At 36.8% G+C, this 18169-nt stretch overlaps 1 protein-coding gene across 10 annotated transcripts; it reads left to right on the top strand.

Moving 5' to 3' along the window:
* Positions 1 to 1933: 1933 nt before the first annotated feature.
* LOC113684744 (allatostatin-A receptor) lies at positions 1934 to 18077 on the top strand. 10 transcript variants are annotated; one of them, XM_089184542.1, is made up of 3 exons: positions 2051 to 2071; positions 9291 to 9538; positions 15730 to 18077. In XM_089184542.1, exon 3 carries the CDS (start codon positions 15749 to 15751, stop codon positions 16745 to 16747), a length of 999 nt encoding a protein of 332 aa, XP_089040668.1. In that variant the 5' UTR covers positions 2051 to 2071; positions 9291 to 9538; positions 15730 to 15748; the 3' UTR covers positions 16748 to 18077. The 10 variants fall into 10 exon arrangements, with proteins under 10 accessions (XP_089040669.1, XP_089040668.1, XP_089040671.1 ...); XM_027202134.2 differs by lacking the exon at positions 2051 to 2071 and adding an exon at positions 4640 to 6005; XM_089184540.1 differs by lacking the exon at positions 2051 to 2071 and adding an exon at positions 6043 to 6571.
* Positions 18078 to 18169: the final 92 nt, after the last annotated feature.

Genomic DNA, 18169 nt, shown 5'->3' with positions numbered 1-18169 from the left:
AATCTCCGTATTGTCTGCTATCTTCTCTTTCGCTCAGAAAATCAAATTTGATCCATCTTTTCGCTGTCGTCTCGGAGAACAAACTTCCGTTGGTCTTACCATCTATAAATAACTTCGGTGGAATTGTCCCAACGAAAGCCTAGACCAGAATCGTTCCTCTTTCTTTTCCTCATTTTCTCCTGTTGAAACCTGATAAAACTGGACAGCGGCAGCTACCTGAACTAAATAGCTCCCTGGTGGCAATCAGAAATTACAGGACACTGCACCATGAGTGCCATTTGTGTGCATTTCGATTGAGTGTGGTGAAAGCGATACCAATGATGTCTTTTCCTGTCCTGTCTTGAGCAAGGGAAAAAGGAAAAATTGTAAGTTTCCATGGGGAGTCGAACCTCAAACATTTAAATTCCACGCTCCGGTGCTCTACCACTGAGCCACATAGACTCTACGCCGGCGCAGAACGCCATCACTAGAATCAAATGTGACATGTATTCCGCGTGCAGCTAGGATTGGCAACGTCGAAAGTCTCATGTGATTCCATCAAATAAGAGAGATGGTAAATTTGAAGCTCGGGAGCAAAATAAAGATGGATGTGTGTTCGTCGTGTTTTCATCATTTTTGTTTATCCTATTCTCTGCATTTAAGCGCGCACAAGTTTCGAAAGGGCGAGTTTATCTTTGAGGTGAAGTCTTAATAAAGTCATGTCAACAAATTAACCACTTTTGACCGGAAGTTTTAGAAAAGACTGTCAGAGTGTTTTTAGAAAGGAAAGTAAACATGTCTAAAACTCGTTGTGATGAAAAACCGAACGAAAAAAAACCCAATTCTCGACCAGCTCGAGTAGTTTTGTCGGTGTGAGTCATTTCATACCCAGCGTCGCTTGCATGTCTAAGTATTCACCCTGCGGTGTTGTCAGCGAGAATACATAAGCAGTTCATCACCTTGTGATAATCAGTCTGAGCCTTTTTTTCGTGGTTTGCTTCGATCCCGGCTTCCTAGAGCTCACGGACTGGTAGGTAACTCTATCATTTGTATCTTTGTTTTTTTTAGCTAGTAAACATTATTTCTGTTCCTTTCTGCGACTTTTTCGGTGACACTTATTTGTTGAAGAACACTTGATGCTAAACAAAAGGCGAAGAATCTTTCCTGCAGGAAGAAAGATAAAGCTGATTCCAGTGAGTGCTCTTGAAGGAAATTTGAAATCTTCTGGTCGTGGCTCGTAATTAAAAATAATGTGAGCTTTTCGCGGCGATTTCAGCGTAGACGATCTAGTGTGTTTCACGCAATAACCGGACAGTGTTTGGAAATCTACCTCCGCATATAAAAATTACTTGAAGAATGAAAGTATTGCAAATGCAAAGATTTAATCATGGAGCTTAACGTAAATCTGTCAGCATGAAATGACTGCGTTCAGAGAAATTTCCTTTATGATAGACAGTACTTGCTAATTCAAAAGAATTCTGACTGATTTGTGAAGTTTTCGAAACACTGTTCTCCACCTACGTTGACTAAAAAGAACGAAAGTAAGGTAGTCCCAGGAAAATGGCAAGAGGCTAAATTATATAATTAATCATCTATTTACTTTTCTAAATTTTTGAAAATTTTCTATCGTCACACCCATAATCTTCCAAGAGAGACTTCTTATCCAATAACCAGTTTTCCTTGACGAGAAACAGCTTTAATTTTTTGTCGATGACAAACACGTTTCTAGTGTTTGATTGAAGGTCTTCCAAATACCGAAACCCCCTGAGGCAAGACAAATCAACATCAAATTAAATTAAAATAGCAAAATTAGAAAAAAACCTCAGAAAAAAAAATTGCAAAGTTGGCCGAGAGCCTAACGGAAATAGATTATAGCTTGTAACCGCCTAAGTTAATGGGTTTCAGCCGATACAATTTTTTTTGTTATTATTATTAACCTCGGCGGCAGCTGGTTGTTCGTTTAGTTTTTTTTTTCGGGATTGTTAACCAGACTGACAAAAACAAAATGGTAGCTGGGCCTTTGTCAAAACAAACAGGCGAACGAGCGTATCACAATCGGAGAGAAAGGTGTATAGAATTTTGTCAGCGCTGGGTGAGTCGGTGCTACGTTCTTGCTCACTTCTTCTATTTGATTTTGTTTTTTGTATATTCTCCATTTACTTTTGTCCTCGCTTGCCAAGGCATTGGTGAGACAACAGGCTTACTTGAAATCAGCGTCACAGATGCTTTTTTTCCGGTTACATTTCCTACATAGGGAGACCTTTGCCAAAGATTTGCAAAAATATCTTTGATTCTCTCCTTTTTTCTGCACCCATTCGGTTGTGGGTTGTGTTTCTTACTGATTAAAAAAATTTAAAAATTAAACAAAAAAATAAAGCCGATTGATAAATACAAATAGAGTCATGGAATAAAACGGATAAGTAACAATTCTAGATTCGACTGTTGGTCTGTTGCATACAATTCGAAAATAATTGGACGGGCACTCTGTGCAAAAATTTTCCATAGAAATACGTTATACAACAGCAAAAAAAGCTGGTCTAGGTTCAAAACCGGTTCTTTGGCGTTAATAATGTCTCACAGGGTATTCAGGAACTGAACAAAGTTCTTTACAATTAGCGGAATTATTTCGAAGGTATCGTAATCTTTTATGATCCTCGTCTTTCCTCGCATTTGTACAGCCCACATTATTGTTGACAGTTACTTAAAAATTTTGGACATGTATAAAAGTACAAGGTTTGTTTTTCACTTCTTTCGCGCGCTCAATTGTAAACATTTGCAATGAGTTACGATCACCACACCAAGGATACTGATTCAAAGTTGGAGAGGTTTGACGCTTCTTGTTCGTAATTCGTTAACGATGGGTGTGATTTGTAATGTAATACTTTTATCAGGAGTCCATATTTGTGGAGATGAATCTCATGGATTAATATTCGTCAAGAGAGGCAAATACAAAAATTTTACATGTAGATAGCTTTAAGTGTGGGGAAAAATCGTAAGAACCTTTTGGTAAATGGGTAAGCTTGAAGCAAGAGTAATGAATTGCCTTTCTCAGTTTTAGATATTCCTCGAAATGAAAATGTTTTTTGCTAAAATTTTGCAAAATGTTTTTAAAACTTTGTTTTTTCGCAGTCAATCCCAATTAAATTCTGTTTCATTTGAGATATGATTGGTAATTCTAAAACAAGTAAATAGAGCAGATATTTAAACAAAATATTTCATGGATTTATTCTCTATCCGGAGAGTATCCGGAAATAACAAAGTTTCTTTGCAATATTATGACTGGAGAGATAATTATTGTACTGTCGTTTAACATGCAACTTCTGGGTGTGTATTTAACCTGGAGAGAAACTTAATCACATAACCATATTGGATGTGATGTGGTTGATCAAGTAAAACTAAATAGGTATGTTCTTAATTTATCCTTGCTTTTTGAAACAATCGTCGTTCTTCTCGGGTAGCACTGTATGTCTATATTAGATTAGCTTGTACTGTCTGCGATGTTTTTTCTAGCTAAGTATCAACTTAAAAGTTTAGATGATTTTTTTTTTCCTGTGAGAAGAAATAACAGGCCACACATGTGAAGTATTCAAACCGTCTCTTCTCACTTGAGTAAAAACTTGCCACGCATACGCTTTACACTGTATACATTGGTACGTGATATTATACCTTACGAAGTGCAAAAAGCTAAAACTTTTGGACTTGATCTCTGTCGTCAATGATATTTCGCGTAAACCGGACCAAGAGCGAAGAGGAGTTAATGTTAGCCAGTCGAAAAGGGTAGACATTCCACCTCACAAGAATTTATCTCAACTCATATACCTTTTTTTAGAAACATTTCAACCTTCCAGTGTTTACTGGAATAAATAATTTGTGGCGAGAGAAAGAACAACTATCAAAGAAGGTTTTAAAGGATGCTCGAATTTATGTCCGCAAGGCAGACTGAAAGCTGATTTAACTTCTACGCAATATGAATTATATTTTGATCAAGTTATTCACCTCTAGACATTGTCTGAATCACTATCTAAGGCCACGATCGGACAGAATACTAAGATTTTAGTCCTTACACCACTTAACTTGGGAATTGCCCCAAAGACATCGATCCATTTTGTGATATATCGTATAAAAAACAATCTGTCTGGTCGTCAAACTTTACAGCAGGGAAGTGGAAAATTTAGTAAATGTAACAGGTCACAAAAAGATAAGTTTCGAGTATTAAAGATCACAAAAAGAAATTTTATCTACAGGATGCAAAAAATTTCAATGAATTGAATGAGTTCTCATGGACGAATCATGTAATGCCCGAAAAATATCAAATTTACATGGTTCATCCTTCACTAAATACGCAAGTAATTAGCTAAATCACTTATTGAAAGCTGCATCCATAAGTCTGGGTTATACCATCACGTCAATTACGTCAGCTGTATTAATTAAAAAATAACCCGAGGTTACATTAGAAAACGCTATAACTTTCGCGAGCAAAGTACAGTATTGTGGTGCGCCTGGCCACTTATCTCTTCCGAATTTAATCTTATTTTCATTCCTGTGGCTTGAGTTTTATCTGCACATGACAACTTGGTCAATGTTCACATCAGCATGATAAAACTTTTTTTATCTTTTCTTTTAATTTTACGCACGCCTCTCGAAAAACTCTTCACGTGTTTTGTTAAGGTCAATGGCTGAGACTTTACAGCAGGGAAGTTGGCTGAGACTTACTAGATGAATGAAATCACCTGGCAGCACTACACTTAAAGTTTGGTGATGCTTTCGGAATGAAATGTCCTTCAAAATTCACTTATATGTGGCAAAGGGGAAAGCCGGCTCTTTACTAACTGTCCACACCGGAAAATGATCGATATGCCGGCTTGTAAATTGAGAGAAGTAACTATGTATCCTCGTCTGCAATTGCTTAAATCGCAGTACACGCAAGGATTGCTGCTTTACTTGTACGGTTATGTATCTTAATTTGTAGCATCTCACAGTTTTAAAAGTTGCAACGATAATTTGGCGTTGCCAACTGGTACAGGGATCAAAACCTATCACTATCGAAAGTCAAAGGCCATTATAGTTATATACTGACAGTTCTTAGATTGTAATAGATTGTTGAGGTGTTTGGCAGCCGGAAATGTATGGTCGTCGTTTTATTATTTCGTTTATCGATTCCTTAGCCGGCATCTTGCGTAGGAAATGATCAATAAGATGTAATTAATTTGCAAATTCCAAACGTCCGTGCTCATGAAGCAGGTACTTTCAAACAAGTCAATCAATTGAAAAGCTTATGACTGCATATAACGATACTTTTGAAAATAAGCAGGGAAATTTTGGTACTCCTATGTAATAAAAGACTTCGACATCTACGATGTTCGGGGAAGTTCGTAGAAAGGAAACTGTTCCTTGTAACGTCAAAGAGCCAGCATGAAAAAAACTTGAAAGTTATTACGACAAAAAAAAGTCACGATTATCGTTCGCTTTTGCCGCTTTTAAGTAGAGAGAAAATTTATTTTCGAAGTGAACTTTTGAAATTAACAATCGAGATAATGATTATTAAGATGCGAAAAAAAAATAAATAAAAAAAAGCAGATGATGAACATATTGCATTTTCCGCGGTTTGTTTCTCCCTTCCGGATTTTTCAAATATTATCTTGCCATAATTAGTTTTCTTAATTTAGTAATTACCTCATTCTTTAGTCCTACAAGAATATCATTCAAAAAACAGAAAAAAATAATTTCAAAAAGAGAATAACTGTCAGGCGTATTGTAAAAATACAAAGCCTCATTTTGCCGAAAGGAAAAGACTCACTCCACCTTTTATTCAACGTTCTCTTTGTCCAAAGTCACATCCGCAATAGTTATCAATAATCGTAATCAGCAGATATAAACAGACCGGTGACATGGCAATTTTCACTTCTCAGAGCTTAAAGTCGGCGACGTCAGGCGGTTTAGCCGCTTCACGTTTCTCCAATCTAATTCACTGTCACAAGCATTCTTTAAGGCGGTGTGCTCTCAACTCTTAAGGAAACCGCAGAGAGGTAAGTTTTTTCCATGCATGAAAACACAACAAACCACTGAGCAGAATGTTCTACCTTTCCGCCTTTCTTCTCACAAGAAAAATCAAACTATGGAAAAGGGCCTTTTCACTCGAAGAATTCGACGTTTTATTTTCGAATGTGATTTTTTTCAAGTGTTAATATCTCGTCGCCTGAAGTTACTCTTCAAATATTCGCCCTAACTAATTATCCATAATAAGCTGTGATAGTTGCGGCAGGAAAAATGTGACCCTTTGAAATGATTGGATGAGGTTGGCCACGTGATAGGTCAGTACTCTTCGAATACCGAGCCACAATATTGAGGGAGTAGTAATTAGTGATCCGAAAAGAGTCTTATATCAAGCGGAAAATCGCACTCTTAACAGTAGACAAATATTTCTTTTTCTAAATGCCGGCTTGGCGCTTACGGAGTTAAAGCTTGTGACTTGGCAACAATAGTCACCAACTGATCATAAATAGACACTCTTCCCAGAAAACTATGTATCAAGTAAGTATGAGATAAAATTTTGGCGAAGCTTGGCTGCTAAAACCTGCAATCCATCTTCAAGGTTAGTGTGCAGAAGCAAATATTGTAGTAGTTATGAATTTTCTAGCAGTTCTGTGACACTGAGATGTGAAACGTAATGATAAGAAATTCAACGATGACTCAGGGGCTTTGACGGAGATAAGATCTGTTATCATACGCGTGTAAGGAAAAGTGAGTATCCCTAGGGAAGAGTAAAGCCCAAGTTTGCCTTATCGCTTCGAGTGATTAACTTTATTGGCGACTTAATCATGATGAGTGGTGTTTTCGTGGCGCAAACAAAGTTTTATAAACATTGTTAAGATATGTCATAATTGCATGGCGCGTAGTCGATTGACACCTAGGGTATACGTAGTATGGTAGTACCCATGGTGAAGAAGAATGAACAATGAACTGGAAATATTGACTTTAAGCGAATAGTTCTCGGCAACTTTCTACGACAAAACTGTAACAAGTTCTGTTGGAGTTGAGGCTTTGAATAATAGGGTTATCATTAGGAAAAATTATAGACATAAAGGAAGAATGTTTACACTTCAGTCGAGAATCAAAAGCTCTACTAGTCGGTATTGAAAACCTTGTGCGCAAACGTTCAAAACCATCAACTGTACTGCATATGGCTTTGTAAACTGTAAGAAATATAAGAACATAGCTAATTCCTAGACGTTTTCCAACAAGTGTGCTAATATCAAATAATATTAGTCTTGCACCAAGTAATGTTTCAAGTTCTCCAGCTCTCCGTGTTAGAGCACTTTGAGCAGAAAAACATCTGGAACATTTGAATGGTGCGTTGCAGAAAATTTGTGTATAAGGCCTTAATTAATATTTTTAAAACTTTTAACTTTAATAGATATATGCATTAATCTTAATTATGAATCGCCTTTGAGACGACAAGTTAATAAAATGATAGACTGAAAAAGTCGTCTAGTTATAGTTACTTCTTGAACAGTTTTCTTCTCGATCGAAAATAGCAGAACGAGAGAATATTTAAACAATTTCGGTTTAGCTCTAATTTGACAATAATCTTTTATTAAGATATATATAAATATCAGTTTTTAAAAATAATTAAGGCATGTTTTCCTTTTAGAAGTTTACCCTGCTGTTCCTATTGACAAACATGGCCGGTTACAACCGGTGCCCTTATTGTTTTCGCGTAGTGGAAAATTTCAAATCTCCTTCATAGCTAATTTTCTCTAAAATATAATAGATATGAAATAAGGTGGAATAACCGCTCCTTCATGTGTTCGCAATTTATTTAATACTATTTAGCCTTTGTTAAAAAACACGCATAAGGTATTTATTGGTTGATAGTTTTCATGACAAACAGCACAGGTCACATTTTTTTTAAGTTGAATATGTCTCGACAATTCTCAGTTCTGAAATTAGCACTTTCTAGCATGTCTTTTTCGGTGCACGCTTGAGTAATTTCGTAAATGTAATTAAATTGCGGTTTTTACGGGGAACACGCAAGGCGTTTTTTTTAAAATATGATTTCCAACGAGTTTAGGAGGAAATCAGCTACACAATCTTGACTTAAATCGCAGATTTGTTCATGCTAGCAAAGCAACTTTTTTTTCGGTGCAAATGCCTATCTTAGGGGTAAACATTTTTTTAACAAAAACATATTGTTTCGAAAGGGTTTTTTCCTTCACTTTCAAATCTTTTTCCGACGTGGGTTATTTACATTCATGACCGCAATTGTGTTTCATTTTACGGTATTAAAATATAAACAGTTGTTTCGGCTGAATCAACATGAACTGTTTCATTAGCAAAGGTGATAATTTTCTAAAGGAACTTTGGTGCAGCGTCAGCGGGGAGTATAACATGGTAATTTAGTTTTACCTGCTGAGTTCATAACTTAATTTGACCACCGTAAAGACTGTTTCTTAAGTTAACGTTTCAACTGTTAGCCCTTCGTTTGAGCGAAGTATAAGTGGTAGCAGCCTCGGTAACTCGCTTCTAACACTAGTTTCGGTTACGTCTGACGTGTTTCGCTTCCTTTCCTGCCAATCCAAATACAACTGAAAAATTTTAAACCAAAATTGCTCATCTTCTCAACAAACTTTATTTGTTGAGACTTAATTCAGAGTCGCCCTTAAGTCTAAAGGCTTTTGAAAATCTTTAAACATAGAAAAGGTAAGAGAGAGAATAGAGAATATAGGGGAATATTTTAAAAAGAACTATTCATTGAAGTGACAAAGGTAAGGAAGTGTTCAAGAACCGATTTCCAAGGTTTCGTATCAGTCTTTCTATTGATGCATGTATACAACACTCTCTTCAGTTAAAATTCTTTAAAATTGTAGATTTAAAGGGTAAAACCATTTTTGCTATAACTCTCACCCTTTTCAGTTGGCGATGACGGTAGTTAAATTAGGTTGAGGTAGCATGAAAGTTCCGTGAAATAATAACTATGCTTAAACCTGTCTCTTTGAAAACATAATCACCCAAGTGGAATTCTGGCGCCCGACGGCTGAGTCTTCTAGACATATTAAATTTGATGATATTGATTTAGGGCCGATTGAAAGGCGACTTGTGTTTTGATAATATCACTTCCACAAGAAGGTGCCATTCCTTTTTAGCTGAAACTTCTGAAGTGTTTGTCCTACAATTTAACTCATTGGCTAAACGTCAAGTATATTTATCCAAAAACAAAGAGCGTCTTGATGAGAATGTGTGATTTATAAGTTATTCTATTCATTTTCCATGACCGGCCAGTAACGAACCTGTAATTTTTTCATTTTCAATAGTACCGTCTTTCAGAAACAAGTCATAATTCATTGACGCTTACTGCGATTCAGGGCTGAAAAACAAAGCTTACAAAGTGAGGTATAATACCCAGGCTCTTCGCGTTGCTAGGATATGCAGGAAAAACAACTTCGAGAAGGCTTGAAAGCGACGTGAGCCCATCATTATCTATTCCATCATCCGCAACAGAAAACTCGCAGCAAGAAGTTTCCTACTAAGATTTGCTTTAAATGCGCCAGTTGTTTAACAGGTAAGAAGGGATTTCTGAACGTTTTCATCCCTCTAATCCCAAGTTCTGTTGAACCGCAACTGTCTCATCAGATACGAATATATTTATGTGTTGACTGCTCTTAAGAATTTGGTGTTGTTTACAGATATTTCCTTGTTGATTATTTTCTAACTTCTCACCACTTATACGTTTTTAAGTGTCTCAAAATGGTACGAAGAATTCAACACACTATACTTTTGAAAGCGGAAGGCGACAGGAAAATCATTAATATTTCAGTTTCGAAGGGGAAAAGTTAGTGAATAAAAAGTTTGATACGACCTCTTTTCGACGGAGCTTTGTTTCAGGAACGTGCCATCTTAAATGAGATCAATTTACCAATCATGCATCTTCCGTAATTTCATCGAGTGATTCATTATCATTGTGTTGATAGCTTTTATAAGTTATTATTTAGCGTTTTTAGCTGTCTAATCCCTTCGCAGATCGTATTTGTAACCTGCATTTGTTTAGGAAGCTGACTCATTTTGAGAGGCTATAATTCGAAATAAACGCCGGAACACTATTTATAAACTTAAGCCAATTACTCTGTCCGAAAGAAACACGAAGTGATTTGAAAAATTTGTGGACTCACACCACGAGAGTTTTATTGTTTGTTGTTTATTTGCTTATTTTGCCATTTTTCAATCATAATGCATCAGTAGAAACAAAAATAATTATACATACGCTAATATAATATAATATAACTGAAAATTTAACACGTGGCGAGGAAACCTGTAAAGAAACCAAGAAGTTTATGCGAGCTGCTGGCTCCTCATATTTTACAAAAGTGAGGCATCAGTTATATGGCGTGATCTAAGTTTAAAAGGAAAGAACACACTCATAAACAACAACAAAATAGCAGGTACTGAAACAAACATATACTTAAGCAGCTTGAGAGGAGTGAGAAAAATATGAGGAAGAGGGGATTAGTAATTAGGAGTAATGTTCGCAATTTATATTTAAATAGGGAAATTGTGCCATCATTTTGGACTTCTATATTCAGAGAACTGAAAAATTAAGGTCCTTGGAAACATAACGCAAACTGTCTGATATTTGTTTCTGCAAGAAGGCATGTAAAAGGAATTGCATTGTCTGGTGTAATGGCAATAAATGCCACTTGAAAACGAAAATAATCTTTCAAGAGCATATTTGGAAAACAGTTGGTATGCAAAAAGGCATGCTTCGGAAACAGATGTGACAAATTTCTTAAAAGTGTTAAAAAGATATCCAATTTAGAAACGGCCCCCCACCTATGGTCCTGTTTGCCTCGGTGCCATCGAACTTAGCCTCGTTCTCAACAGGCAATGCCACTTTGATTGTGGTAGCCAATCAGGTTGCAATAATTCTTCCAGCTTTGCAAATTCAGCGTTTGAGGTTAAATAGTTATCTTCTTGTACGTGAAGATAAAAGATAGGGAAATAGTAAGTCTTCTCCATCTGAAATCATCCTCGATCGTCCTTTGTTTGATCATTCCTCGGTGTTTTTTGTCTACATGATTTCAGTCTGTTCAAGAGAAATACTCAGTATTGAAGCGAAAACGACTCAAAATTCTGTGATTAAACTCCCTCGCATTTCTCACGAAGAACTTTTAAAACGATTCAAAATTACTTTTTAATGGTCTGCCATGAGGTTGCAAGATTAAAGAGGTTAAGTCTATGTCTTAATTAATACGGCTTTTTGTGGTCATAATCTGTTTAGCCCAACTTGCGTACGTGTGAGGGACACTAACGTAAACATATCTGGGGAAAACTTTAAATGACATCAAAACGAGAAGAGGAAAAATTGCTTTTTAAAGTTTTGTAAATATTGACAAATTGGCATATCGAGGATGAAGCGGTAATTTTCTATTTATAAGTAAGAACCTTGTCACAATCAACCTTTGAAGTGATGATAAATTTGTGCTTTATCAGCGCTGTTTCAGTGGCATGATATCGCGCCTTTACGTAAATAATGTTTAAACTGTAAAATACAATTCTCTTTGTACATGCCGGCGTGAAAAACTAGATGAGTTACGCCCAAAAATATAAAATAATTATATTACTCTTTTCATTAAAAGTGAGTCGAAAAAAATTTTTTTTAGATATGCGGTTCCCTTAGTCAAAACGAATAAATAAATTTTATCTCTCGCAGACATTATTGACAGCGGTAACAAAACAGACCTCTTGGAGGTTTTACATGTAATGCACACGATGACTTTTAAAAGGAAGTCTATTTTATACACTGGTAAGCCGTTACGTTACGCTAAGATTTTTTAAACCACTTTTAAACATTATCTCAGATATCTTCATTCCTTGGGGTTTTCTTTCATAATATATGTTTTGTCGCTTTCACGAATGTGTGCCTTAGTTAAGATTGAACCGGTGTCGAGGTTTTTGGTTCAAAATTTCGCAGTCAACAGATTTCAAAGCCCGAAGGCACGGAATAGAGAATCTCTTAAAAGTGGCATTTTATTTATCTTTTTGGTGTCATTTTTCTTGTTATGCCCTTTGCAACCTTTTTTATTTCTGCTCTGTTCGAACCCAAAGATGTTCAAGAGTTGTTTTCGAAATCATAAAGAGTGCATCCTTAATTTTGCGGAGCGGCGGCAAAACTTGGAGTTAAAAATTAATTCAAGTAACACTACAGAAAACAGAAGTCGTTAGAAACAATGATGATTTCTTGTTTCAGAAAGTCATAGCGATAATTGGAACGGCGAGGTTGAAATATGGTGACAAATTGATCACGACAGGTTTGAAATATAGAGCTGTACTTGGCTCAACTCTAATCATGCGCTTCGAGAAATATGACAGCTTTCTGATGTCTTATTCGTGAAAAGAATGTTTTGGTTTGTCTCTTGGACAAGATAAAACCCAGATCCTACTAACTAAGAATGAATAGGCTGCCAATAGCCGTATTAAAAAAACAAATTGTTATCCCATATATTAATTTTGATCTGTAGGATTCTTCTCTTTTTAATAACGAAGGAAACCGTAATGATTTCTAATTTCCCATACCTAGTTGGATCTCGTAATTTGCTGATATCTTCCGTTTGAGCGCGTTTGAGTTATAAAGACCTCCAATTGTTATATCGTGTTCCGTTCCATAAAAATTCACGTGAGCAGAGGTACAAGAGCTATCCGCCTGATAAGTTCAGAGAGATTCACACAAGATATTTCAAGCGCACGAAAACCACATACTGGTAAAGCATTTCAGTGTAGTTCTAAGTTAAGTACAACAGTTTCCTAAGATTTATGACACAGTTCGAGAAGGGATTCTACATGTGCACGCGAACAGAGAAAGCAACAAAGTGAGGTCTGTGATGATATGTTCCGCGTTAGAAATAAATTCGCTGTTCAGTGTATTTTCAAGTTATTTTTGACCAAGAATTGTTAAAACAAATCAGTGGTAGATCGGACGCTTTGAATTCATTAGTTATTGGTGAAATGCGTGTTTTTCGCATAACCCGAACTCGGTCAATCTTTAGCGTTATGAGTAAAACAGTTAAGGTTTGCAGATCTAGAAGCTCTTGGAGAAAATTATTCAGAAGAAAACGATCTTTTACAGTTGAACAACTTTAATAAGAGTCAGCAATTAGACTGTTAATAATTTTCATTATTATTCCTTTTTCAGCAATTTCGTAAACTTGATTCTTGATAAAAAAAAAAAAAATTCGGAATTCGCTACATAGTGGCGGATGGAAAGGACATCAACCCGAGCCGTGAACAGAACTTCAAGTGTTGTTAAGATATATACACGGGATAAATATTGTCCCTATTTCCGCCGCCTCTACCGAAATAGAGCGTTCTCTGAAGCGTTGCCTTAATCGACAGCTGATGCTGAATTGCTTAAATTTTGCAAGCACTTTTTTACACCAGCTTGAATCGTCTCGAACTCCATACCAATGAATTCAGCGTATGAGGCTACGATGATTGTTGTAACTTTTTTGGTTTTCGTCCTCATGTAAATATGATTATCAGGAAAGTTAAAAAACGAATCGTCCCTTAAGTCCATGGCTACCACTTCCCTGAAGCGGAGGAAATGGGAGCTATCGTTTCTCCAGCGGCAGTTTCCACTATTATTGCGAGGCAACTTTAAAATATACGGCGCGATTTTGCAGTTTAACTGCATGTTTTCGATGTCATCAATCGCCTCGGTCTCTTTCGCTATAGCGTAAGTGTTTGTCCAAACATGAATTTGTTTGCCACTTGCTCTCGTCATCACAGCAGGACAAAACATGGGCTTGAAAGCGGATTGACCAATCAGATGATGCGTACCATGTAAAGTTCGTAATAACGCAAGTTGATCAAGTTGACCACTCCTATGTGATGTCGTCGAACGTGATTGCAAGTTATTGTCTTAATATGTAAAGCGGCTCTTTTGTGGACTTTTAATAACTGATCGATTTTAATGCAACAGAGTAAACTGTATCAGAAAATTTAATATTTCAGGATATCACAGCTGTACAAAAATAACCAAAAAGAAAATAGCTGATTATTATCAGCAATTTTTTTTTACCAAGCTGAAAGAAAAGGTTTACAGTCAAGTCGTCCGAGAGACATCTCGCCCGAAGTCATGTCGCCCGAAACCTGAGTCATACTACCCGAAATTTTAGTTATGTCGCCCGAAAAAAAAAGCCAAGTCGCCCGAGGAAACAAACAAAAAAAAAAGATCAGAATTTCAGACTATTAATAAGCAATAACGTTGAGAAATTTTTTTTTATTGAAGCGCTCTTTGTTTCCGACAACACCATGAAGATTCTTAAAGCGTTGTTCGTTCCTAACAACAAAGGGAAACGTTGTTCGTTTCCAACAACAAAATGCAGCGTTTTTCGTTTGGTATGTAATCGTTTCTTACTCATGGACGTTTCGTAAGCTTGAGAAACTTTTTCTTGTTTTCTAACCATACTATGAAGACTTTGACTACACAGAAATCGATCGTATGCTCGGAATTGAAATATTTTTGAGTAACGATTCTAAAAGCGTTGTTCGTTTCTAACAACAAAGAGAAGCGTTCTCCGTTTCAAACAAAAAAATGAAGTGTTGTTTGTTTTGTATGTACTCGTTTCTTACTCACGGACATTTCGTAAGCTTGGGAAACTCTTTCTTGTTTCTTAAAATGCCATGAAGACTTTGACTACACAGAAATCGATTGTGTGGTCAGAATTGAAATATGTTTGAGTAACGACTCTAAAAGCGTTGTTCGTTTCTCACAACAGAAGGAAGCGTTGTTCGTTTCTATAACAACAAAAGCATAGATGCAGCGTTATATACAAGTAAAGTTCTGTTGTGTCCATTTATGACTTTCGTAACAATAACAGATGAAAACACCTGGTAAACGACTGTCAATTGTCGCATTCGACAAGTCGGTAGAAGGTAAAGCGAGTAACATACAAATAAAATTAACTTGTTGCCTTGCGTAAGGTAAGTGTCATATTTTTAAGATAACAATCTATTGTTTATGCTTGTGACTTTGTTCACAATAGTAGTCTGATAGCATCATTTCCCTTCGGATCAGAAGAGGCAAAAATTATGTAGTTGTGCTCTGTTTCCTCTGGCGGTCGCATGTATATTTTGATCCGATCAAAGTATATATGAAGAGGGTAAAGCTAGCTACAATACGAATACGAACTGATCAAAATGAGCATTCATCCTTGCATTGAGTGTGATGATGAAATTAGACCACGTCAACAAGCCCTACAGTGCGACGATTACGGTCAATCATATGGCCTTTCTGACCATATGATCGATTTCTGCGTAGTCACTGTCTTTGTGGTCAAAGGCTTTGTTAGAAACCAAGAAAAGGTTTCCCAAGCTTACGAAATACCCGTGAGTAAGAAACGAGTACGTACCAAATGAACAACGCTTCATTTTCTTGTTTGAAACGGAGAACGCTTCTCTTTGTTGTTAGAAACGACCAACGCTTTTAGAATCGTTACTCAAACATATTTCAATTCCGAGCATACGATCGATTTCTGTGTAGTCAAAGTATTCATGGTGTTGTTACAAAACAAGAAAAAGTTTCTCATGCTTACGAAACGTCCATGAGTAAGAAACGATTACATATCAAACGAACAACGCTGCATTTTGTTGTTGGAAGCGAACAACATTTCCCTTTGTTGTTAGGAACGAACAACGCTTTTCATTTAACTTCATAAACCAGATTACATCGCTAACCATCTCTGTTTCTTCTTTATGCAGGTGAGCATTGAGGAGAAATATGTATACTGGCTTTGCAATCTTCTTCTCTATATTGATATTTATTAACCTGGTGGGAAATACCCTGGTGATTCTCGCAGTTAGCCTAAACAAGGCCATGAGATCTCCAATCAACTATTTGCTGATCAACTTAGCAACCGCTGACATGATTGTGGCGCTGTTTATAGGAATACCATTCGTCGTTACACCTACTCTCACCCACCCCGAGGGAAAATCAGGCGACATTCTCTGCAAGCTGTTCACCGGTGGTAACGTGGGATGGGTGGGTGCGCTGGCTTCTGTTTTCACTCTGGTGGCTGTCGCAATTGAGCGGTACGGCGCTGTGTTATATCCTCATAGCCAGAAAGGAAAACTAACAAGAACCAGGTTAACAGTCCTTATTGCCACTTGCTGGACGCTTTCTGCTTTGTGGGCTATCCCAGGGTTCAACGCGATCACGTATATGCCGAAAATAAAAAGTTGTGCGCACAGCTGGTCGAAGCCAATCTATGCGCAGTTTTACACGGTTGGGTGGTCTGTGGTCGCCGGTGTCATTCCTATAGGAATACTGGGAGCGCTTTACTCGAGAATGGTGTACCACCTGTGGCTCAGGAAGGACAACATTAGGGAAGCGACTCAGAAGGCTTTGAAACGCCACCGGAAACGCGTCACAAAGATGGTCGTTGTTGTGACAGTTATTTACGTTTTGTGCTGGGTTCCTGAACTGTTAATATACTTTCTGGGTTTTACGGGCACCATCACTCTTGTAGGAGTCCATCACGCGATTGCTTCAGCCTTGATCGTGTTCAACTCCAGCGTGAACCCGATTGTGTACAGCTTACAGAGCAGTCAGTTTAGGAAACACTTGACTGATTTGATCTTCTGTAAGCGTAACAGGGTGGCACCCGTGAGTTCTACTGCCACGGCAAGCACAGGAAAACGAAAAGATTTGGAAATGGAAGGCGAAACAAACATGACAGTACATCCAAGTCAAGACGTAGAGTCAGTGACAGTGACGTAGAAAATGTTCATATGAACATTGTAGCCCTAAGGAACAGGGAGACCAGGATGAGCACTGTTCAAATTGGGAATCTTGTGCTCAGTCAAAGAAGGAAAGATGAGGTTGAGCAGAGAAAATGATTGAGTCGCCTTCAGTACATTGCCCAGGACAAAAGAGCGTACTTTATATCATATTTGCTTTAATATTACAGACTCACACTTCCTCATAAGTATTCATTCCTTCGGTGTGAAGATGTTTGTTCTCTTAAGGGGGGGGGGGGGGAGAGGGGGGTGTGACAAGCCTTTGGAAGTTTTAGGTGCACAAATCATACACTTTTTGATAGATACACAGAAAAACAGAAGCTCCATAACAAACCCAGCAATACAGATTGTGAAGTTCATGCGAGTTCCTGCAGAATTATTTATTGTGAACATACACATGTATAAAATGACATATTAAATAACTGAACCAGCCATATATTGCTTTATGTTCCCAAATGGTCCTGTTATGGACCTGGGACACTTGTGTTTCACACACAACTCACAAATAGAAGGAAAATGTGTTTCCCTTAACCTTTTAACTCCCAAGATTTCATTAGTAATTCTCCCTTTTTCCTGCCATAAAATACTTACCATTTCAATTTGGAGAATTTGGTATTGGATCAACTTGCAGTTCTTTAATTGAGTTTTTTTCTTTATTCTCCTCACTTGTCTGCTTGATTCTGTGGTGATATTGTAAGGAGAAATTCTTTCTTGATCACTCATGGGAGTTAAAAGGTTAAAGAACAAAAATTTAAGGCAAAAAATAAATATTTTCTGCATTTTCATGCATTAGGGTTGAAAACGTTTTAGTTTCCTTGACAACTTTCCCTGCAAACCTTTTGTTTTAGAAAGGAAAAATAGAAAGATTTAACTCTGTAACTCCCAGTGATTAACATGTAACTTCTCCTTGTAACATCCATACTGTATTCAGCCAACACTAGGTTATAACAATGCTCAAACGTACTAGGTAGAAATTGTTATCTTGATCTATTATCAAATCTTTGTGACTAATTTACAAGAAAATGCTTAGCAGGTAGAAGGGAGAATCAACAATAAGATCCAGGAGTTAAATGGTTAAGCATTATGTATATAACTTACAATGTATCAAAATTTTTTAGATTACTTACCATGCATTTCTGTTGCAGATATTTAAACATATTACAAATTTAAAGATAATATTAACATTAACCATAGTAACCATACTGATAAATGTAGCATCCTTAAAAGAAGTACCATTTAAAAATGCTTCACGTACAAAATTGTATCAGCAATATTTAGATTGTAATTGGGTTTAATAAAGGTTTAATCAGAAGAGTGTTTGGGAAATGTTTCCTTTTAAAGGGCATGTAAACCCAAAAAACGTTAATTTTCTTTTCACATAGATGTTTAGTAAATATATCAA

The sequence above is a fragment of the Pocillopora damicornis genome, chromosome 10 (assembly GCF_964200805.1).
Source record: "Pocillopora damicornis chromosome 10, jaPocDami1.2, whole genome shotgun sequence".
Taxonomy (NCBI): Eukaryota; Metazoa; Cnidaria; class Anthozoa; order Scleractinia; family Pocilloporidae; genus Pocillopora; species Pocillopora damicornis.
The sequence above is the reverse complement of the archived record's forward strand: the minus strand, read 5'-3'. Positions and strand labels throughout refer to the sequence as shown.

Coding starts and splice junctions, on each gene's coding strand:
- LOC113684744 (XM_089184543.1), top strand. CDS start 15,749: ATGTATACTGGCTTTGCAATCTTCTTCTCTATATTGATATTTATTAAC.